Source organism: Anoplophora glabripennis, unplaced genomic scaffold (genome assembly GCF_000390285.2).
Source record: "Anoplophora glabripennis isolate ALB-LARVAE unplaced genomic scaffold, Agla_2.0 scaffold635, whole genome shotgun sequence".
NCBI lineage: Eukaryota > Metazoa > Arthropoda > Insecta > Coleoptera > Cerambycidae > Anoplophora > Anoplophora glabripennis.
This window is the reverse complement of record NW_019416720.1, coordinates 126,157-152,034: the sequence shown is the minus strand read 5'-3', so window position 1 is coordinate 152,034 and position 25,878 is coordinate 126,157. Positions and strand designations below refer to the sequence as shown.

Sequence of the window (25,878 nt, the reverse complement as noted above, 5' to 3'; positions counted from 1 at the left end):
CAGGTATGTAGTCACGGTCGGTGTCAGATGTGCCAAAAAAAGTTTATTTAAAAATATTACATGTATATTTTTCTGTTGTAGAGATCTTTAAAATCTGAGATAGGAGTAATAATTTTATTGTGGATTTGCTTTATCGCATACCTGTGTGATATGTTTAAAAAATTTATTATATGAGTAAATATTTTTAATACTAGAAATCTGACGGAATAAGCTATCAGGGATTAAATGTAAATCCAAGTTAAATTTTCATTTAATGTTATTTTTGATTGGTGATTAATGACAGCCGATAAGATAGAAACATAAAAAAAATATAAAATTATTTGAAACAAATAATTTGATTCATATGAGTATCACGACTAAAACAGAATCATTTGTTCCTTCATTTCAAATGAACAATGTTATGCTTTTGCTCTACAGTAAATGCTTCAGCCTTTGTAGTAGATGCTCTACCTACCCGCGTTTGATTAGGATTTAGACCAGTATCGCGATATTTAAGGTCATAACAAAGAAGAAATTTTTTTGCACTTAATCCAAAGTACGTAAGGTCGAAAATAGACCTAGTAAAAATATTGAGAAATTCTTCATGACAATGTGCACTATGGGGTTGTCTATTATTTGGCGTATGTCAGGTTACTACTATTAAAAAGGTATATTGTGAAGGTTTCGGAATGAGAATATGCTTACAATCTACTTAGTATTTCTTTCGAACCAGAAAAAATGCATTAAGAGGAAATTTAATCCACAAAGACATTCTTTTATGTTAACCGCTTCACTAACGGTTTTTTGATACTGTCTTTGTTTAGTCTCAATGATGCTTGCAACATTATTTTTATAGCCGGGAAGAAATACATGCTTCTTGAAAAACCTTCGTGTTTTGGATGTGGTCTTTCATTTTTTCATACTGCTACTGTAACTAATGCACATTTTCTTAATTAAAACGGAAAAGTTATCTCTTTTTTTTACATTTTCTCTCCAAACTTTTTTGATATTTTTTTTTGGCTATAATTTGAAAACACCACAGTTCTCACTTTAAGGTGTGTTAAATCCAACTGAAATCTGCTAATGAGGTACCTACTTACAGCACAGGAGCAAATGTATTTTTTTCATATTTGCTGTATTTTCTTCTACCAAAGCAAAAGTTTTCATTTTTAATTTAACGTAAATACTTGCATAGTTGCTGAAGGTTTTACTTCAAAAATATATTTAAACATTTGCTATCATTTATTTATGAGAAATAGAACAAAATATGTTTCAGATTATTCTTAACATAAAATTATATACCTCTAAGAAATAAGTTAATATAAAACTTTAATTATTAAGTTTTTTGTAGTTCTAACTGCAACAGTCATAAATAAGGCTGTCAGAGGGTGCCGCAATTCAATGGCGTGCCAAGCGGGTTAACCGAGACATGCGTGAGCCGCTGCCTTATAATGCTTTTCACGTTCATGTCACGTTAGTGTACTATTCATTTGTTATCGTGCGGATGTTGCATGTTGTATTGTAGACAACTTAATTTGTTGCTTTTTAATAAATAATGCGTACGCCTATGTTCCGCGGCTCAGTTCTGACAGACCTAGTCATAAATAGTCACCCAGCTCTATTATCAGTGATCATCCGCTAAGTTACTCCTATTAATAACATGGTTATTTATTTTTGACTATTCTGAAATCGTCACGTCGGAACAAAAACAAGTACCTTCACATATTAACTACTACTTAATATGTTCAAAAAGTTAAAACTGTTACCTACCTATCCTTTGTTTGTAAGTGATATCTGAAAAAGTCGTTAGCAGCTAATTTGATGGCCTTCTCGGGGGTAATTAACAATATATTGACTGCAGATCCTCTGTACATCCCAAAGAATCCTTCGGCTCTGTAAGTTTTTTTGAAAGCATCCAACCTGCAACATGTTTTTATTAAAAAATGTGCATATTTCTCAGTTTAAGCAATTAAATCAACATTTACATATTATAATAAAATATATTAATTAATTCGTTTTAGATTTTCGTTAAAAGTACCGACCGAGCGTTTATTTTCATTTCAGTCCTCAAAAAGTTCAGTTTAGTTCACTCTACTGTATACAATGGCGTCGCCAGCCAATGGGCTAGGGGGGGGGGGCAAGATAAGAGAGACGATAGGAGAAATATAAATTACAGGTAGAAATAGGTATAGTGAATTAATTTTGTTTAGAAATATTTTTAATAAAACCTTTTTAATACAAGAAAAACATTTAAAAAAATATTTTTATTCATTGGAATTGGAAATACAGGTTTGAAATGTGGTTGCAGATTTCTGTTTAACAATTTCTATAAAAGACAATGTTTTACCACACCAACACAAGATGGCCTTAGTGGATGCATGCTCCGTCCGCCCTATTGCTAAATCATATATCTTGGAGTTAGGGCTCCTGATTCCATAGCTCTTGCATGAATTTTCCGAAACAATCTTGCAGAGGGTTGCCTTTTATCAGGAAAACGTTGCCGATACTCTCTTTGAGCCGCCAGACTATTTCCATTACAGAAACCATAAATAAAATGCATATCGGCATTAGTAAAAGCATGATGGTTCATGGTTGTAAAAAATCGAATGAAATGCAAAGTTGAGCACAAAGATCACAACTAAGAAAATAAAGACACATAAGAATTTAAACTATAGCACGCGAAAGTGACAATCATTAGTATCATTACAATGAAACTGTCACTATGTAAAAATGTTTTAAAAAAGTTACTGTTCTGAGCCATACATTATTTAAAAAATAATTATTTCTGATTAAACTACGCAGAATTCGAAAAAAAAGTAGAAACATTTTTTGTTCAAAAAAGTCTAATTCATTAAAAAATAATATTATTTGCTTGATTATTCAAAGGGATAAAAAAAATCGAAAAATTTCTGTTAAGAGTAGTTACAAAACTATCATTATTTATAACCGATTTTGATGAAACTTATGGTATAATTATTACCTACAATTTTCATTCCGTTATCTTAATCAGAAAGAAAGTTATTTAAAAAAATATTCAAATTATAAGACCCCTTTGGATGGCCATATCTCAGTAACGGTGCTCCGGAGAACCAATATATACAGGAACTTTTTTTTACTATTTTTGGCTCTACTTTCACCCTCTTAAATTTTGTACCAACTTTTCCAAACACCCTACCCTGTATATTATTGAAAATATATAAATTTCTTAAACCCATGGGTAACCTATAAAATTAAAAACGTTTTTCATTCCCTCTATATAAAATTGGTGCGTAAATAGCTAAAATAGATAAAAATTATTTTTTTTTTAATTTAAAATTTCAGTTAAATTAAAATATGGAAATGCATTACTTTTTAACATAAAATTTTATATTTTTAAATTTTTTTGACAATAAATATTTATACTAATTTATTACAATTGTTTTTTTAAAAAATTAAGTAGTGTAATTTTCAAAATTGCAGTTAAAGTAAATAAAACAACATTTTATTAAAAATTTCCAATATAATATTTTCTTAGCTTAAGAAAATTTTTGTAATTTTGCTCCCCCCTGCCCCCCGTTGGCGACGCCCTTGAATACAATAATAAACAGTTATCATATTAGTTAACTATTTTATGAGTTTTTAAAATTATAGTTTGACCACAAAGCTTAGATACAGCAAAGTACAATTTTATTTTTCTCCTATGTATTACAAATAGTACTCTTGTTTTCAGTGGAGAAGCAAACATCTAGTTTTAATTAGAACTTTAAATATACCTAACATAATTTATATGGACCAGCTGTTGAATTCTTGGCCACTAATGAAGAGTAGCCTCATTTATACTTACATACTCTTATACATTTTCTCGCCATTGGGACCGATTTGCTGATTCTGAAGTCTGGTTTTAACAAGGTCCAAGGGGAAGACGCACGTAACTCCAATAATGCCCGCAATACCTCCATTTACAATCTTTGGCACCAATCTATAACATTTAATTGTTTAATTACTTATACACAAATATACTCTGTCCATTTAGGATAAGTGGACAGATCATATCAGTAAGTTTCTTGAAAACAAATATACGAGTACATGTTCTTTCTCGTTCTAACTTTAGACTCGAATTCAGCGGGTTAAGGTCAAAATGGTCCATGGCCCAGAGCATTTTTTATTGAGGCGATGTGTAATTTTTCTAATTAAAGGCAACAATTTACTGAACTGGTATAAAACTCTATCAATCAGTACCAGAGACAATGTCACAAAGATCTTCAGAATTTCGATGGCATTTTGGAAATTAGGTAAGTATCCCACATTTTTTATTTTTTTTCTTAAAAATGAAATTAAGAATTTTTAATACACTTATTTCCAAACTATTTCAAATTCTGGAGTTCTCAGTGATGTTCTCTGTCGGTATTTTCCTCACTGACTGACATACTGTGTAGGAATTTAGTTTTTGCCTGTAATTAATTACATTATTCACCCAAACATCAATTTACCTCAGTGGCTTTAGACAGTTGGTCGTTTAAGACTTTTTGGTCTAAAATAACCCAAGAAACAACCTTCTGAAGATATAACAGAATCTTACAAAACATATTTAAGTTAGTTATTAAGCTACTCAAGCAATTATTTCAGTTAATATCCACCCAATAGGTAAATAATACTCGAGGCACTTTGGCGAATTAAAGTAGTATAAGTCTAATCTAAAAAGGCATCGCAATATTGACTAACACGATCGATGAGGGTGGTGGTTAGTAGTTTCTATAGTGTGGAACAGCCAAAGGGAATAAATTCAGTATCTCAATTATTGTGCACATTTATAAAAAATCCCAAGACATGTCGATTGTGGATTCTGAAATTACATTTTGCAACGTAAAAATGTCATCTCCAAATTCAAATCTCTTCGAGTGGCAGATGCAACCTCTAAATTTTTAAATGAGAAGTAGGAGCTTGTGATACCTCATTTGAAAGGTGTTTTCATTGCCTATTCAAAAATGCTTAACGAAATGTTACAACAAACAAAAATATCAAAATAGCGTTTTGTTCTTGCATGCTAGCAAAAACAATTTGAATGTTCTTTTTCATCACTTTCAATTAAAAAGAAGATATAAAAACTTATCAAAATTATTCTTAGCTGGCATTACCAATTTTATTGAAAAAAAAATAATGGTTGAGGTTATGCCGGTCACGCCTCAGATATTGAAAAACGTTAGAAGACATTTTTATTTACGATTAGGATGCGGCCAAGACGTTCAAGGTACTAAATTTGAACATCTTCGTTGAAATGCAAGTTTTTTTAATTTTTGCAATAAATATTAAAACCATAGTATTTTTGAATAGAGAATGAAANAATATACGAGTACATGTTCTTTCTCTTTCTAACTTTAGATTCGAATTCAGTGGGTTAAGGTCAAAATGGTCCATGGCCCAGAGCATTTTTTATTGAGGCGATGTGTAATTTTTCTAATTAAAGGCAACAATTTACTGAACTGGTATAAAACTCTATCAATCAGTACCAGAGACAATGTCACAAAGATCTTCAGAATTTCGATGGCATTTTGGAAATTAGGTAAGTATCCCACATTTTTTATTTTTTTTCTTAAAAATGAAATTAAGAATTTTTAATACACTTATTTCCAAACTATTTCAAATTCTGGAGTTCTCAGTGATGTTCTCTGTCGGTATTTTCCTCACTGACTGACATACTGTGTAGGAATTTAGTTTTTGCCTGTAATTAATTACATTATTCACCCAAACATCAATTTACCTCAGTGGCTTTAGACAGTTGGTCGTTTAAGACTTTTTGGTCTAAAATAACCCAAGAAACAACCTTCTGAAGATATAACAGAATCTTACAAAACATATTTAAGTTAGTTATTAAGCTACTCAAGCAATTATTTCAGTTAATATCCACCCAATAGGTAAATAATACTCGAGGCACTTTGGCGAATTAAAGTAGTATAAGTCTAATCTAAAAAGGCATCGCAATATTGACTAACACGATCGATGAGGGTGGTGGTTAGTAGTTTCTATAGTGTGGAACAGCCAAAGGGAATAAATTCAGTATCTCAATTATTGTGCACATTTATAAAAAATCCCAAGACATGTCGATTGTGGATTCTGAAATTACATTTTGCAACGTAAAAATGTCATCTCCAAATTCAAATCTCTTCGAGTGGCAGATGCAACCTCTAAATTTTTAAATGAGAAGTAGGAGCTTGTGATACCTCATTTGAAAGGTGTTTTCATTGCCTATTCAAAAATGCTTAACGAAATGTTACAACAAACAAAAGTATCAAAACTGCGTTTTGTTCTTCCATGCTAGCAAAAACAATTTGAATGTTCTTTTTCATCACTTTCAACTAAAAAGAAGATATAAAAACTTATCAAAATTATTCTTAGCTGGCATTACCAATTTTATTGACAAAAAAATAATGGTTGAGGTTATGCCGGTCACGCCTCAGATATTGAAAAACGTTAGAAGACATTTTTATTTACGATTAGGATGCGGCCAAGACGCTCAAGGAACTAATTTTGAACATCTTCGTTGAAATGCAAGTTTTTTTTTAGTTTGCTGTAGCGAATTTCGTCAAACTGCTAATTTTTGCAATAAATATTAAAACCATAGTATTTTTGAATAGAGAATGAAAATACCTTAAATACCTTTCAAATGAGGTATTACAAGCCCTTACTTCCCATTTAAAAATTTAAGGGTTGTAACTGCCATTCGAAGGGGGTTGAATTTAGGGATGAAATTTTTACGTTGCAGGATGTCATTTTAGAATCCAAAATCGAAGTTTCTCGGGATTTTTTATAAACATGCACAATAATTGAGATATTGAATTTATTTCATTTGGCTGTTTTCCACACTGTATGTAACAACTGTAGAACGACGTCAAATTCGAGTAAATTATAAGAAAAAGCAAACATATTTAAAAACAGTGGTGTTTCCTTTAGTCTGACAACCATAACATAAACTAAGAACGTTGGCAGTGAACCAAACAGCTTGCAATAACGAAGTTTTCAATTCGAGAAATTTTTACTAGAACTCGTATTTTTAATGTTTGCATGCGTTGTAAAATAATTTTAGAAATTTTAACTGTTTTACGTATATAAATAGTATAAATATGTTTACAAAACACACGTGACTTATATTTATGTCTAAACAATGGAGTATGTATTTTTAGAAAGCTAAACCTGTATAATATTATTGATAGATCAATGAAATGCACACTAATCATAATTGTTAAAGACAAAATACTAAAATGTTGAATTGTATTAAACAGTTTACAGCTGTACAGTGTTTTTGGATGAAAATAAACCTATTTAGATCAAGTTAGAATTTTGTCCCCTTTTTTTTATAAATTCGTAGTTAAAAGTCTAAAAATCACGATAACATTTTTCGTACCGGAACAATGAAACATAGGTAAAAATCAGAATAAATTTTGCATTTATTTGGAAGAAAGATAGCGAGACAAATAAATTTAACCGTGCATTCTACGAAAAAATTTCAAATGGCATAAAAGTTGATCGAAAACGGTCGATCTATTATACATGTAATAAAAGATGATTAATGATTGCCTACATTTTCGAATTTCGTTGATATGTGATAGATGATCGGTGGACTGACATGATACGACTCTGTAAACATCAGAATACATAATTTTTGAGAATCACTTAACGTTTTTCACAACCGTAACCGTATTTTATCATGTTTTAACTTCAATAACGTAAAGAATTCACCTTAATGAAGTTATTTGTTCCAAAATGTTAAGGAGTTTATGTGACTGAAAACAGTTAAAATAGTCAATTCAACACAAAACTTGGATTTGCGTTTCTTAAACTTGACACTAGTCTGTAATAGTACATTATCAAAGTACAAAACCGTTATCAAAGATAAATGAAAGTTAAAGAATACATGTCAGAGGCAATACATGGCGTTTTACAAGCTCTGCGACAAACTTTGACAGATGATAGTTGGATTAATTTCAAATATTTTTTCTTATACGATTCGTTTTTGTTTAGAAATTACAAGCATTTAAAAAATATAATTTCATTTTTCAATCAAAGTAGCCTGATAATAAAAATAACAATAATTATTATTTGTGTTTAAAGTTTAGACATTAGTTAACCTTTATTAACCAAATTAACAAATCTTAAGACTATAAAAATTGTTCAAAATGTCCATCCTCGGTTCGAATGCAAGTCTCACATTGGCGAACTAAAGGATGAGGTTTGGATTATTTTTTATCTACTTTGATTGAAATATGAAATTAAATTTTTTATAAACAAAAACGAATCGGACCTATGTCCATCGGACCCAAGAAAAAATGTTTGAAATTAACTCTGTTACCATCTGACAGTCATAGAGCTTGTAGAACACCCTGTATGACAAACAAGTTTTTAAACATACAATGTTCTACAATTTTTTCCTTATTTTGAATGTATGTCAGTTGTCTTATACCCTGAAGAAAACGTATATAAATAAGTACAGTGAAGATATATATATATAGTGTTTGTAACTTGCTTAGATTTTCTAAAATGCTGGACAAAAAATTGCGCCCCTCTTAAGACGCGCATTTGAACATATTAGGTTTGTTTTAGCAGTAAATTTCTGACAGTTTGTAAACTATTTTTATTAAGGGCGCGGTTGTGGATTATTTGTCAACGGTTGTGGATTTTGAGCTGCAAGAACGGTTGTTTAGTTACATTTTACACAGAAATGGCAACAGAGAGAAAATATAAAACCTCAATATACCGGATGATTCAGTTTGATATTAGCGGCCCCGTATCTCTTTTGTTTTAACAAATAGCTATAACAAACCCTATATATTTTTAAATTGCCGCTCAAACTTTATCAAATGACATTATTAGATCGTCTCCATGGTAACATATGTCAAAATTGCTATAGTCAANCAAATTCAGATTTTTATCAACAAATTGTAACCTATTAAATCATTTCATACCGAAATGATACCTACCAGCAACAATTTTTTTGAAAAACTATTATTAAATTACCGTGAACTGGGGCTACTTTGATAATTGCGGGGCAAATTTGATAACATATGTCCGAACTTTTAAATTCTTAAATTACTGCGCAAGCACAAATTTCTTGGCGCGTTTGAACACATGATATGTTTTTCAAATGTCACACGTTTACGAGAGTGTCAGCCTTTTGTAGCGTTTTGCCGCGGTTCTCGTACTATAAGGTAAGAAAGTTTACTTTTAACGTTTATGTAGGTATTTTACGAAACCTCAGAAATTTTTGGTACACAGCTAAAGGGTTTTATTTTGGATCAATTTTCATTATTTTATATGAAATCTTGTTAAATATCATTTTTAAATTTATTTTAAAATCATAATCAGACCTTTCAGCTTTTCAAATGCTTCGTGGGGTAACTTTGATCGCCTGATATGGCAACTTTGACTTTTTTTGATTTCGATCGATTCTGGAAGTTATTTTTTTCTGCGTTCGGCTACATAAGGAAGTCTATAGTTTCATTAGAAATATTGCTAGAAAAACAACAAAAAAGATGAACCCTGCTTTCAGTAGCTTTATTCAGAAAAATGATAGCCAGCTGCGGAAACAACTGAATTTTGACGTTTCTAAATAACGGTTTGTCAAAATAATTGACATTTTGTACCTACTTATTCTATCTATACTTATTATAACATGGATACTTACAGTAATTAAGAAATACTAGATATGATTTTAATTTATGGAGAGCACCGAAAGAACACTAAAGCTGCCAGGTATTTATACCAACATCGTTTTCCTCAGAGACAACTTGCATCAGATAAAATTTTCGGAAAGTTAGACAGAAATTTGGCGGCAGATGAACGTTTTCAAAAGAAAAGAAGAGTTTTTAAACTCAGAAAGGCAAGAGATGAAGAACATTCGATTATGTTAAATGGCCTGCTAGATCTCCGGATCTCACTCCTATAGATTTCTTTCTTTGGCCTTACCTAAATGATATTGACGACCTTAAAAGCAGAATAATAGTAGAATGTCGGAGATTAAATGAAGAAACACTAGAATGTGTTTGTAGAGAGTGATAAACAGAGCTATTCTGTGTTTGGAAGCAAATGGAGCTCATTTTGAACATTTGAAATAAGTATTGTTTTAAATTGTTATATTATTATCGTATTAAAAATAAAATATGTTACTTTAAAAAACACAGTAGCTTGTTTCCGTAGCTGGCTACCATTTTTCAGAATAAAGGTACGAAAAGTAGGGTTCATCTTTTTTGCTGTTTTTCTAGTAATATTTCTATTGAAACTATAGACTTCCTTACATAGCTGTCCGCAGAAAAAAAATATCTTCCAGAATCGATAAAAAAATATATAGTGTGCCATTTGAACAAAAACAATTGACATATGTTACCATGGAGACGATCTAATAATGTCATTTGATAGAGTTTGAGCGGCGATTTAAAAATATATAGGGTTTGTTATAGCTATTTGTTAAAATAAAAGAGATACAGGGCCGCGAATACCAAACTGAATCACCCGGTATAATACCTCAAATCTGTTGGAGTAGGGGTTTTTTATATATTTTTTTTGTAATTCCATAATGACAGTGGTTGTTCTTGAATGTTAAAGAAGTAGAGGGCAAAATAAAATTATTTTAATTTACGATATTGTCAAAGGAGCTTCGATTTTAATCCTAATAATATATAGGCTATTACAAATTCGCTTTTCACTACAGAGATATTGGAAACGGTAAGAGATACGAAGTAGTTTAAATGGGGGCAAAGTTGCATAATCTGGGGACAAACATTATGCCCCTAAAAATCAAGGTTTGAAAACTTGATTAGTTTTTGAAAGATTTAAAAAAACTGAAATTTTGGAAATCCGTTTTTGTTTCATTTCAGCCTTGTTTGAGGTGATATTGAAAAAAGAAGAACACTTTCGTCTCTCCAGGATCATCTTCAACTTCATTATTACGATCCTGGAAATTTTATTACATTTTTGCAAACCTTCATGACCCCCAATACTGTACTGTCTCAGTCCGAACCATATTCAAACGTTTTGTCTTGAAAAAATCATCTTCAATGTATTCGTTCTAAATTTATCTAAATTTTTTCATGTCTCGGATTGGCAGTCCACAGATACATCTTCAACCAGTATGATCGTTAATAAACAGTTTGGTGACAGTTTGAAAATCGTGCTCGAATACCAAATCTAGTGAGAATTTGAGATTTGTTCTGCAGAAACGGTAATTTTATAATGCGCATGCTCCGGACAAAAAGAAACAGAGACAGTTGCACGAACAAACCTATTACCTTCTCACACAAACGCTATCTTGTCTTTTCACACTTGCCGAAACCGGGAAGCCTATTAAAAAATGAATTAGTACTGACCATAGAGCAGATTTATGTTCAATACATTTGTGTGCGTAAAGCCCAAGTCTTATATACCTACATACCATACCATACCTACATACCTTTACATATCACATTCCTCGTTACTCGAGATGTAGGTGTATGTGTCATTCCAACAGTGAAAAAATATGCAATGCGCGCATATCTCATGAGAGAAACATTCGTTGACAAAATTGGCATCAGGAATATTATGTATACGCTTGAAAATTTTCAGTATCATCCAAACAACGTAAACGATGTCATTCGAGGAGTGAAAACAAACCACGTTCGACAGAAAGTCCGGCGTGTGTCTGTTTCTGCTCAAATAAAATGCGGTATATTGTCACGAAATTTTAAATTTATTAATAGAATTCACGTTCAACCCGAGACATAGACGTCGTTACTTGTCGTGACGACTGTATCCTCCTCTTTTTTTTTTTTTGGTATATTTATTTGTTGACTCAACTTATATTATTGCCTATTTTTTTTTATAAATCGACAGAAGGTCGTTGTTAGGAAATAATTTTATTCGCATTTTGCAATTTTGCAAGCAAGATAAGAATTACACAATACAATATATGAGCAGTAATTAGATAATAGGAACAATATTCTTAACATTAAGTCGAAAACTTTTATAACAAATTTAGTATCTAAATAAGATTTCTATAATCTATCGTCTAGAATACATTTTTTCTGAGAAAAATGTATCGTTAAATTTGTTTTGTTGTCGTTTTAACCTTTATGATTTCTACTAGGATTTACAAGAAAAAAATAAGTTTAATTAAGTAACAATTATATTGATTTGTGTTAAAAAGTTTCCACTGTATGTGAGTGCCCATATTGCTTATTAAACTGTAAAACTAAATATACTATGATTTGGCTTTGTAATATACCGATAATTTCCAATAACACAAGTATGAACTCGTATATCAAAACAACATCTGTGACAAATATTGTTTCAGGTAAAACATATGATTGTGTATTATGTTAAATATTGATTACAACTTTGATATCTTTAATGCATTAGTAAATAATTTTATGCAATTATAGAATTATATCTATTGATTTTACATATTATTATTTTTTTGCTTTGCTCGAAGAGAATTATAGATCATTCTGAACATATATCAAATAAATAATCACAGTTCCATCATCTTAATAAATTTCTTATTATTCCATGTAATTTAATGCTTATATCTATATAACATACACGTATTTTACCGGCATTCTGTTATATTTTCTTTGAACATTACAGGCGGCAAACATAAAGATGTAATTTTCTTGAGAGTTACATACAGTGTGTCCCACTTAAGCATTAGCCACCCATGTATAATTGTTATTTGTTGATCGATTTGTTTCAACTTTTTTTTGTTTGATAGATACCAGTAAAAGGAGTAGAATGTATAATTTCGGTATTTTCGTGATCTAAGCCATAGCCAACTGAGACCCGTTTTATAGGAAGAAAAAAAGAGAAGTAATATTAGCGATTTTTTTTCGACAAAAACGGCAACGGATCCTTATTCAGGACTATCTAAAACCCTACTATACCAATTTTTGTTGTGCTAGAATGCAGGGTGTTGCAGAAAATTAAAGCTTAATTTTTTAAACCAACTGAAGATTTTATTTACGAAACACATGCATTATGTGAGAAGATCTTTGTAAACGTATTACAAACGCATGCCGTAACATTACTAGGCAACAGTTACGAGAAGTAACAATTAATAGTCGTCGACGTATTGAAAAGTGTTACTTCATAATAATAAGTTTCGTTTATTACTAATTTGAATAATACTGATACACAATATTCAAATAATGCATGTGTTTCGTAAATAAATCTTCAGTTGATTTAAAAAATTAAGGTTTAATTTTCTGCAACACCCTGTATTCTATCATCACAAAAATTGGTATACTAGGGTTTTAGATAGTCCTGAATAAGAATCCGTTGCAATTTTTGTCGAAAAAAAAAAAAAAATCGCTAATATTCTCGTTTTTTCCTCCTATAAAACGCGTCTCAGTTGGCCATGGCCTAGAAAATACCGAAATTATACATTCTATTCCTTTTTCTGAGATCTATCAAACAAAAAAATTGAAACAAATCGGTCAATAAATAACAATTTTACATGGGTGGCTAATGCTTAAGTGGGACACACTGTATACTATTTAAAATTTTATTTTATTACAGACGTATTATTATCGCTAGTGTTTACACTTGCTGTTTTCGCAATTATTCAATTATCGTAATTTAAACTAAACAAAACGACAAAAGTTACAGCAATCAAAAAGTACCTAAATATAGAATTTTTATATTGTGATAAAACATAGGTACTCGTAATACTGTTGTCGAATAAAATGCAGAACCTTGTATGTCAAACTCTTATATTTCATAATGTTATAAAAATTACAGTGTGCAAGACGTGCTATAGTGTTAAAATTAAAAAAAAAAACGCCTGTACCTGCTACCAATTAAAAGTTAGATGTTATTACTTTCAGATATGAGGCCAAATGATATCTTAATAGATAATTCCTTTTTATTATTTATTTAATAATTACTAGGTTTAGTTTTGTTTCGATGAATCTACACCAGTGGCGGCTGTTAACTTTCATACTAGGGAGGGCGGAAATAGTTAGGTACAAAGTATTGAAAAAAATTGAATCAAATATAATTGGGTATGTACTTTTACTTTAAGTAGGTATTATTAAAATATCGGGAAAATATGCGCAACATTATTTTTTATAGTGATAGTCAATTCCTCTACTTTTGTCTGACATACACTTTTCAATTACATTTTCATTAAAGTTTGGTATTTCTCGCACTCCAGTGATTTTTCAATAGATAGCAAACGCTATTAATCAGTCTTTACAATTTAATTTAAACTTTTATAATCTTTTAAAAAACATGCAAGAGGCATTAGGGGTGAGCTACGAGGGACCTACGTGTTCAGTGTTTTTCAAACGAATTTTGCAAGTCGTTTCATAAGGCTAATCTATTTAATTACGTAGACATTGTAAACTAAATTTTTAATTATTTTTTTTTACTCCTAGTGGAGACAGCGCCCCAGAGCCCTCCCGCACCAGCCGCCACTGATCTACACCACAATTGACTGTAATTTATAAAGAAACTGATCTGTTTATATTTAACTAGAAGACAAAGTCGTCAAGGTAATTTATTTTTTGAATGATTTAAGAGTCCCTAATAACAAATATGTGGCACGCAAACAAAGTTTAATTATTTACGATAGGAATAAAATCAGTTTTTATAAAAGGATTTATAAAAGAGCGACTAAGTATATGTTCAATGTTTTTCTTGAAATAAAGAAATAAATTAGTAAAATAAAAAGTTGCGATTCTGAAATATTTACTTACGAGAATTGCGTCTGCTTTTCAGCCATGGGTTCTGTATTTTTCTCTGAAAAGAAAATACCGTTATTAATTTTTGAGTAAAAGTTAAAAATCTCTGGTAAAGTTAGAAAATAACTATAAATTAAATAATTGCCAATCAATATATTTTTAGTATAGGATAAGATAAAATTTATTGTGTCAATTGTTTTATAGCCAATAAAAAAAATAATTTAAGAAAAAATTACTGTTTTATTAAAAATATAAAAAGATAATATTTTTAGTTCAATTTCGTATGCTTGTGAACGAATTTGTGCTTTATTTCGTATTTTAAATTGTAAAATAAAAAAATATTACATAAGATGTTTCAGGTCAAGAGAAATATCCGGATAAACTTCATTTTCCAGATACAGAGAGTAGAAATTTGAATAAAGTACATATTCTAAAATATCTCTGAACACTTTGGCGTAGAGTTATAATTCTTGGGCTAATGATTTATCCAACTGAAAGCAAAAAATCATATACATATAAATACGTGACGAAGATACATGTATCTTCTGTTTGATGCGAAAAATGGATTATCTTCGAATTATTATTATTATTTCCACATGCATTACCGTTACAGTCCGTACAATACTTGTTGAGACAGAATTCCCAGAAGATCCCTGGGTAACTTTCTTGCAATTAACCGCATTCGACACCCGAAGTAGACATTGGCGGCGTGGCGTTTACTGTATGTCTTTCTACCTCCGGTGTCGAATGTGGTTAATTCCAAGAAAGTGACGCAGGGGTCTTCTTGGAATTCTATCTGAACAAAATATAGTACGGACTGTACCTACATCAATAAATTTAACCTAACACTAGAACTTCGCGTTTCGTAAAAGAAATTATAATACAATGTAAGTATGCATATGATCCGAAAAAATCATTGTTGCAGAAATTTTATAGGAGACGTTATATCTCCAGGAAGTTGTATTTCAAGAAAGAACTTGTACGAATGTTTTTTGCGTGAGAATGAATTATTTTAGAATTATTGCAGTGCATTGTAACTAAGTCAAAGTAATAACTCGAAAATGGTTAATTTCTGATGTACCTTTTCTTAAGCCTGTATCAGACAATGCAATTTTGTTGCAGGGATTTGGTTGCCGCGATAGAATCCATGAAATTTTTCTTATTAGACTATGCAATTTTGTCCCGGCTACTGAATTGCATGAATTAGAACATGCTCTATTCCGTGCAACAAAATTGCAGGGATTCTAGTTACTTTTATGAAGATTTGTTTATTGCCAACCTAGCTGTTGTTGGCTGTTGATCATGGTTGTTGTTAGTAACACCGTTGAAGCCACTGTTAAAGCTATACAGCAATTTACTTTTAAATTTTCATCCATTGCAATGTTTTGCTTGAATAAGAAATAATTGTTTATAAGATACATACAAGAAATTTTACATGTTAAACAATGCATAGTTGGTAACTCTACTGGAAACTAAACAAATTGCAGCAATTTTGTCCCATTGTGTGATAATAAACATGCAATTTTATCCTCGCAACAAAATCCCCGCAATTTTGTCGCTGCAACTAAATTGCATTGTCTGATATAGGCTTTAGAACTACTGCTAGTAGTTACAAGCAGCTATAAAATTTTCAAAATATCCAGTGACGTCGAATTCCTAGGGTTCTTATTGTTAGTGATAGTGACTGTACTACTGATGTATGTATGTAATAATTCAACTTCAACATATACCTCTCATTGCATTTATCATCTACGCAATGTTTTCGAGATATTTTAGGAAAATATTTTTGTTTCAATACCTTAAGTCATCATCTCCTACTTCGTGTAACTTTTTTATTATTTCAACTATGTTTGACCCATTAATATTGAAACAATATATAAAAAATGTAAAATAGGTTATATGCCGCGCAAAATTGTAAATAGGCGTAGGCTTATGAATCGATGCCAGCACATAGATAATAATAATAAAGTAGGTACATTAAACCAGAGCTTAAATACAAAAAATACATTGTAGTGAGCCGTACACCTGTGCTGTTCTGTTATATCAAGATGGATAGGTCTGTGCTAAGTTGCCCACGCAATGGTAAAGTGAATGATAAAAAAATTAATACATTTTATTTCTGTCTATGGCAATTAGCAGGTACAAAATGGAAAAATTAATGTTGGAAAAGTATTGAAGAAAATAGCTAAAAATGTAATATATACTCCACGGTCGAAATTATAGAGAGTGATTCATCGCTAGCTTTTGGACTAGTAAGGGGGATGAAGCGTTCCAGGAACGAAAATCCATTGGCGCGTCTGCGTAAAAGGCAACAAGATATAAAAAATAATGAAAAAAGATAATAAAACATAACATCTAATATTTTTTACGGTTTGCTATAACAGGCACTTTGATCCAGTTTAATTATTACAGCATTTTAAAACGTCCCAATTGTGTTTTTTTTTATTTGTAAATTTATTATAGCCATGGAATTAGACCCCTCGTCTACGCTTATGCTATGACGTTTCTCAGGACGGGTTAAATCAAGTCCGTTTACACCCACTAAAAAGGCATTTCCCTATTCCCTACCAAGTGCAAAAGACAGAGATAGAATATAGATCGACGTTCAGTGTAACTCAGTCTATAGACGATTATAGATTCTATCGATGTGCGTAGCGAGCGGCACTAAGATAAATAATATTGAACCGTATAAAAATCATTTTATATTTTATACGCATTATGATAATAGTGTTTTTATATTATGACTTAGTCACTTTTTATAATTTCGACCGCGGAGTATAGTATGTTATATCTATGTTGTAAACAACCAACAACCTTCATAAACTTACAATCAACAGAGTACAAAACAGAACAGCGCAGTTTTCGGTGTGCGGTTAAGAAGAAATACTATATTAGTAGTAGTACTACTAGTAGAAATAATATAGTATAAGAATACTATAATAGCAATTTTATTATTACTGTTAAAATATCATATACCAAACTTAAGCAAAATTATTTAGCTGTTGCACTACCTTAAAAACAAGACAGTCTCTTCTTATGGTGAATAGATACATTATTTTCATTAAAGGTAAGTAGGTAGCTTATCGCACTAGGTAATTTATCTAACAAGAAATGCATAGCGAAGCATGTGAGGGCTGATAAAAAGTCGATCGGCATTAGCGTGGTCGATTCGCGAGCGAATTTGTTTTCTATACAAAGCTGATAATTACTTATTAGTATACAAAATGTTATTTATCTGAAGTAAAAAAAAGATTTTGCTGGTATTGTCATAAAACTCGTTATCCTGAGACCTAACAACGACGATAAAAACTTTTGCTAGAGTAAAAATCGTACTCTAGCTACAGTAATAAGGTAGTCTTGCAACAATAAAAATCCATAAAAAACTATTTAGCACCTAATATGCTCCTTTAGCAAACTATTTTTTATTATGATAGCATCCTAACATTTCTGAAGCCCGTTTAAAGCAGATATTTTACTAGGGTTAATCAATTTTTACTTTTGACTAAATAATATTTCCTACAGTGCAGCTTTTGGTATGCGGATAGCTTTATATTAAGAAGCTAATTATAGACAAAAGAAAATGAGAGTTGTCTTGTAACAACGTAACGAATCAGATTAACCAATCCCAATTTCGACAGATTTTATCAGAAGTATCTTTTTATCAGAGAGGCACTAGAAATTGAAAAATAGAGCACTGGAAATTTTTTCTAAATAGTTAATGTTCCTTTCGGCGGTTAAATATATTTTGTACTTCCCCTCCCAGCATAGTAAAAAAAAATTATTGAATTTTATCTCATTTCTGAATATCTGACGATTTATTTTAAGGAGCCTTTCTTTGATTTGACATAATGCTTCAGTAATTACCAAGAAAAACATTTCTAGAAATAAATGGATTTACTAACTCCAGTTATATTTAGATTTTGAATTTTCTTTTGTCTGATTTTATGTTTTTGTTTCCGATTCAATAAAAATGCATAAGAGCAGGCTAATTTTTAGTTTTCATTGTTCAATATTTAGGATTTCCTAAAATTATGAATAAAATGTTTAGAGAATTATTCCGTTTATAAAAAGTTATCAACATTTTTATTTGCGTTTTTTTACAAAATTAAACTTCTTAATATCAAAGATCATGAAAAAGTCAATAAAGGGGACCTCTTGTTAAAAGGCGATAACATTAACACTTGCCAAATAAAAACATATTTAATGATTCGCAGCAATATTTTACAGATAACTTTTTCTAATCAGATTCTAGTAAATTATGTAAATTATTACCATTATTATTAATTTCACAATTTTTATAAATTGACATACAAAATAAAGATAAGACTCGGCAAATTGTATTGCTTACAATTGTATAAAATATACATTTTTCATATTTTCAAATCATCTTTTATACCTACTGCAAAATAGGTAAGTTTTCATTGTTTTAAGGGTTGCTCTAAAATATTAAAAGCGTTTTTTTTTTCGGGAACAGTTGTCATCAACTTGGAAGATAATATAATAATTTATAATACTAAGCTATTTAATATTTTGAAAAATCGCAAATAAATAAGTTCTTTTAAGATTTCAGATTCAGTTTTTACCAATAACAAAAATTGAAAAAAATTGAAAGTACCTATAACACAAAAAAAAATAAATTATGTAAACCCAATTTCGCAAAAATGTCTCAGGAATTTGTAACTTTATTATTTTTACTCTGCGTCTCCTTTTTAAATAAGCTAATATGGCTTATTACTAAGTAAATAATAGAAAATTGAGAATAATTTACAAAATAAACCTGTTATGAATAGTTTCAAGGTAATCAAATGTTTTTTTATTCGAATTATAATTTAGACGAGGTTAAATACCTACCACAGAAGTTTGACTGTCAGTCAAGCCAATAATTTTAACTTGAATATGAATTTCTAACTATGTACTTCAAAGAATATTAATTTCATTAATAATGAGAGAAATATCTAGCTCTATAATTAATTTATCTATTATATTAAGGAAAACGTGAGTTAGGTATTAATATAACACAGGGGAGGAGGATTCACAGATGGACATTAGGGGAAGTGGCGTTTATACAGGGCGGTCCGAATGTTATGCAGAAAACTTCGATGACAGATAGATTTCATTAAAATAATAGGAGTTTACCTTATAAACATAGGTCTGGAACGGCCTCTTTTTAGAGATACAGGGTGTTGAAGTTGTTAAAAAAAATTGATTTTTTTATTTGTATCTTCGGAATCTGTCAACCGATCTCAATAAAATTTGGTATAGATAATGTATGATAGTAGGCCTTGCATTTCTTAAAATATGAGCTCTAAAGATTCAACCAGTGGTGTATAACTGGACAGGGGTCACCCCCTTTTTATAAAAAAATCTACGCCACTGTATTTTTTACATGTTATTGTAACGGATTTATATTCTAATGCACTAAATACGTAAAAAAAGTGACTTGAATTTTTTCCCTAAGGTTCACTATTTTCAAGTTATTCATACCAATGTGGCAGACACTTCAAACCTCAGACCATAATAAATATTAGGTATAAAAATATTTATGTTTATGCTTAAAGTAAGCGCAATTTGTAAGCACATCAACAAAATTCTTTCCACATCACCTGTGAAGTAGTGGTCCTGGTGTGTTTTAGTTTCCCCTGGAGGCCTTATCTTTACAAATAAGAACAATTTAAATCAAAATAATAAAAACTACAACAACTAAACAAGAAACAAAATTAACGTTACGTATTTTCAGCAATTGTTTAAAATGCGAACCACCCACATCGATACATTTATGACATCTTCTATTAATGGAACTAATTGAAGCTAATGTCATGTAGTGTTCTTTTTTAATTCATTGCACCCGTCTTCTATTCGCTGCAGTAAATGAGGTCTAGTATCTATTGGAGTAGAGTAAACTTTTCAGATAGGTCACCCCAAATATAGTCCAGGGGGTCTTGATCTGGCGATCTGGCTGGCCAAGACACTGGACACTCTGCACCATTATGGTTGACATTGGCATTTGGTCTTCTACCTATCCATCACCCGATATAATTTTCATTAAGCCATTCTTGTATTATTCTCCTAAAATGCGCAGGAGCACCATCCATTTGTACCCAGCTATTTTGTCGTATATTTAATGGAACATCCTCTAATAATTCAAATAGATGGTTTTCTAGAAAATTTAGAAATTACTGGGAATTTAGATGGGGTGGCAAGAAGAAAGGTCCACAAACTTTATTGCGAATTATTCCGAGCCATACTTTCACAAAAAATTCCTGTTGAAAAGATCTTGTCCGAATTTCATGAGGATTTTCTTGTGACCAAGTATCCAGATTGTGAAAATTCACTACCCCTCGCCTTGCGAACGTAGCCTTATCGGTCCAAAGTATTTTTAGTAAGAATTCAAACAACCCGGAAGTAAATTTTGCACAGGTTGTAAATGGTACGGATTTCTGCCATCCGTACGTAGAACTTTTCGAATTTTCGATTTACTCACCCCAAGTTGCCGAGACGTTCTTCGTGTACTTAGTCGAGGATCGTCGTCAAATGCTTTTAAAATTTCATTTCTGTGCCTTTAATTGCTTCGTCGTGATTTTCCAAATATTGTTTTAAGCCAAAAAGATGAAAGCGATGAGTGTAAAGAATTTTGTTGATGTGTTTACAAATTGCACTTACATTTAAGCATAAACAAATATTCTTGTATTGGTATGAATAACTTGAGGACGGTGAACTTTAGGGAAAAAATTACCATTTAAAAAATGCAGTGGCGTAGTTTTTTTTTTATAAAAAAGAGGGTGACCCTGTCCAGTTGTACACCACTGGTTGAATCTTTAGAGCTCATATTTTAGGGAATACAAGGCCTACTATCATTCATTATCTGTACTAAATTTTATTGAAATCGGTGAATCGATTCCGGAGATATATACAAAAAATCATTTTTTTTAACAACTTCAACACCCTGTATCTCTAAAACGAGGCCATTCCAGACCTATGTTTATAAAGCAAACACCTACTATTTTAAAGAGATCTATCTGCCCTCGAAGTTACCTGCATAAAATTCGGACCACTCTGTATAGTTGATGTCTAAAAAAAAAAAATCAGGAAACCCAAGACATCAAATTTTTAATCTTCATTCATTTATTTTAATAAAAAAGTTATGCAGTTAAAAAAGACGTAAATTTTTTTATATTTATTATTTTATTCTGTTTGATTGTCCCCATCACCTTGGATACGATCCTGCTTCTATAACAGTGAATACAATTTTTCATTTTCTCAAATATGTATAATTATTTCAAATATAGGTCGGTATTTATTCTTTCATTGTTGAACTTGTTTTGTTGATTTATATTTTTTCATGTATCCTCATAAAGCCACTATTTTACCATCTCTAGTGCTTTGTAAATATGCAAAAGAGCAAGGGTAACATTTTGTACATAAAAAATCTGTAACATTTGTTGTTAGATAGTATTTGATTTATGTTTCTTCATGTAAAATGTCATTAATCCAGCTCAGTACGGAATTGGGTGCCAACTTATCGTCATAACATACGTAGGCGCTTGTAGTGATCAATAAATCATTTAAATTACAATAAATCAATAAATTTAAAAATTCCTAAGGTACTTTGCACACAATTTTGCATACTCATACATGCACTTTTATTGCCTGTTAATAACAAGTTATAAATAACTCTCAAAGCTATTTTCAAGCACTTTCATGCAATTTAAAATAAGCACAAGGTCTTTTAAAAAAACATATGTCCTATTATTAGCTCTCACAAGTCTTTACTATTTTTTAAAGGTACTGAGCTAATTCAAATTCAAAAAATTCAAAAAATATATCAAATTAAGTCATATAATGTTTTTGACACTGGAAATCTAGGTATACGAAAGATATTCAACTTCACAGACAATTGCTAACTGATATTGCGGGAAACGACTACTCTATGGGCCATATGCCCCATTACACCAATCTAATATTCAATAAACAATTAGTAAAAAATAATTATCCAAAACAAAATCTAAAAATGATATGTCTAAATATAATAGGTCGTATCGGAAATAAAAAAAAGCATTTTGCAGCTCTAAGATTCTAGTTATTAAATTTTCAAATTTTTAAAATAAATTTAAATTTTAATAACAATATCGGATTTAATTAATTAGGGCAATCTAATCGATTTGTAGATTTATTTTTACAATTTGTGATATTGTAATTTTATATCCTGATACAATTAACAGGGGCGGCCTTAACCATTGCTAGGCTCCGGGAGGCAGATTTTGCTAGGCCCCGGGCGGCAGATCTTTACGAGTCCCCGGGCGGCAGATCTTTGCGGGGCCCTTGTTGTTTGTGAAATGTACGTAAATGGAATGTAAGAGTAGATATTTCTGATGATTTAAGTGAAATGCAAGTTATAAATTTTGGTTTTCAAATATTAAGCGATTTTTAAAAGTTAACAAATACACAGACGACAAATTTTTCATAATGATAAAATTAAAAGATTCAAACATATTTTTACAGGATTTTATGTAACTTGCCTTGTTAGTATGGGTCAAATCTTGCAACTGAATTTTAAACCAGTTATCCCCAACCGATTGAGCTGAAATTTTGCATACACGTTTAGTTTGGATTTGGTTAGCTGAGTGACGTCATTCTAAATCCAATATGCCGGACTCCCAAAGATGGGGGACCAGTTATTTTTTATGCACCCCTATGATATGGGTATCAAATGTAACGTTTTGCCGAGAAGAATACGAAAATAAAATGACGACACTAAAAGCTTGTTTTTAAAAAATATATATACATGAACTTATTCAATGATGTTTTACAGTCAAATTATAAAAAATATTATTATCCTCTGATAATTAATTGATATGATATTGATGTCGATCATTAAATAAATCTAAATGAGAAATATTATTTAGGCACCTGTTACTACTTATTAAGTATTAATATATTTACTATGAATCAACAAACTTTATTTTATAGTCATATACCTATATAACTAATAGCTAAGGATAAAATAAAGTTTAACCTTTTTTTACGCGGGTTGTTGAGCGAGCCCCGGGCTATTGCCTTGCTCGCCACCCCCTAAGGCCGTCTCTGACCGTCTGTTAATGTTTAAATAGTTTTGGAATTAAATGATTATTAATATATTTTTTCAGTGAACCTACCAACAAACTGTAGGAAGTGTCTTATTATACAAAATATTATTTACGTCTAAAATACTTCCTGGTATAATATGCATCCAGTTTCTATTTGCTTTTCGTAGGTAATGTTGTTTAGGTAGGTACACATTAGTGCACTTTCTTCTTTCCTTTTTGCTACTTACTAAAACATAAACCGAAAATAACTGGTTTAAAATTCAATAAGTATATATTTTTTTATAAATAAATCTGTTTCAATAATTCTAATAGACTGTATGACTGAATTTCATTATAAATACTAATACAAATAACATTAACAACTTAACTGATCTTATAAACATCTTCAAATATTGATTGGAAAATAGAAATTATATCTGTTGAAAAACATATATTTATCTTCACTATTGATCTTTCTGGACGGATAGATGAATGGAAAACAGTATCATTAATTTTCATTATCTTTTATTTCCTTTTACCATGTTTCAGAAGCTATCACATAACAATAATATCTACTATTCTATAGGGTTATTATCCACAGATGTAACCTGACTGGGCAGATTGTTAATAGGTAGGTCAACGACAAAACGATTATTTTTTATTTTTATAATCGTGTTCTTGGCATGGTCCAAAAGTTAGAAACAATAAATTTGATAACAGATTTGTAAAAGTAAGTAACGATATACGAGAACTTCGAAAAGATTCTACAAGTAGATATTTTTCAAGGAAGAATAATTTATTAACATTTGATATAAGTAATATAAAAATGTATTTATTGATTAAGTTAAATGTAATATTAAGATTCATGGAGGTACATATGTTAAACTTGTTTTACCCCTTTATCAATTTTAAAGTTTATGTTCAAAAGTGGAAAGAAGGTACAATATTTGTAGTAAATCTTTAATAAAACTCTCAAGAATTAAATAGAGAAAATTATGTTATAAATTTTGAGGGGTTTTTCGAATATAAGCAATAAAAAAAATGGCAATTTTTATTTTGTTTATTTTTTACGTATGAGTAAATACATAGTGCTGAAACAGGCTTTGACTTTTACGATTTACAAAATAAGAAGGGACTACAGTTTGAAATATGTATTAGTTTTAAGTACCTATATGTAAAAAGTTACTATTTAAAAGAATTCAAATCACGTTAGATTGTACCCCTATAGGTAGGTACTTAATAAAAATACCTATACAAAATATTTTATTAACTTACAATAGTTTTGTTTTTGAGTTTTAAAAGGTAGGTTGTGATAAATAAACCAAATATCTCTGTGTTCACTTTTGTTTAATTGACGTAAAAATTGAATATCACAGGAAATTGTATATTAGATTAAATTGCATATCTGTAGGTACCTAATCTAAACATATGTTTTTTTTTTTAATTTGCAGTCACTAATTTAATATGGATTTATTTTTTAAATTATTGAGGTCTAAATAAACATTTTATTTATGTTAACAAAACAATTACGAAGTATTACAATAGCTGTTGTATGATTAAATGACCAAATGTTATAGCTAGAGTAGCAGGCAGCAAGGTCATAAATTTTATATACAATAGTTATTAATTAATTTAAATTAATATAAAGTACACACATAACTGAAGTCGTGTAATTAAATATTAGTATTTCAGCAAAAACTAGAAGCATGTTAATTCATTATATATAATATATTTACTACTATATAGACACTAACACAAAAGGAAATTATTGATTACCTACCTTTGAAAATATCAAATAGTATAAATTTCACCACAAGAACTCACCTAGCTTTAAATTGACTTAGATACGGTTGCAGATACGATGATATTTACACTTTAGAGATATTTAGTGTGGATTATTATTTATTATTCAAACTTAATCTTTCGTGCTACAATAGGTTGACACATCCACAAATCCCTACTAATATTGAAAAACTGAGTTGAAATCGCTTAAAAAACGTGTTTACAGCTGACGATTTAACAGGTAACAGAATACTTTCAGTAGCAAATGTTAATTAATAATTTAGGACGCTAGATGGAAGCAGTAGAAATAAGTTGGTATTATTAATTAAACATAGTACCGTTAGATGTAGCACCATATTTAAATGTGTTGAAAT

At 30.3% G+C, this 25,878-nt stretch overlaps 1 protein-coding gene across 2 annotated transcripts in view; it reads right to left on the bottom strand.

The window, feature by feature from the left end:
* Positions 1–25,676, bottom strand: part of LOC108910904 (mitochondrial glutamate carrier 1-like) — a 41,112-nt gene extending 15,436 nt beyond the window's left edge. The window contains exons 1-4 of one of the 2 annotated variants that reach the window (XM_018715653.1): positions 25,503–25,676; positions 14,676–14,718; positions 3,803–3,937; positions 1,750–1,899 (exon numbers count right to left, since the gene is read on the bottom strand). In XM_018715653.1, the coding sequence (XP_018571169.1) occupies positions 1,750–1,899; positions 3,803–3,937; positions 14,676–14,701 (311 nt within the window). In that variant the 5' untranslated portion in view covers positions 14,702–14,718; positions 25,503–25,676. The remainder of the gene's footprint in view (positions 1–1,749; positions 1,900–3,802; positions 3,938–14,675; positions 14,719–25,502) is intronic. The other variant, XM_018715652.1, reaches the window with a different exon arrangement.
* Between the last annotated feature and the right edge of the window lie 202 nt (positions 25,677–25,878).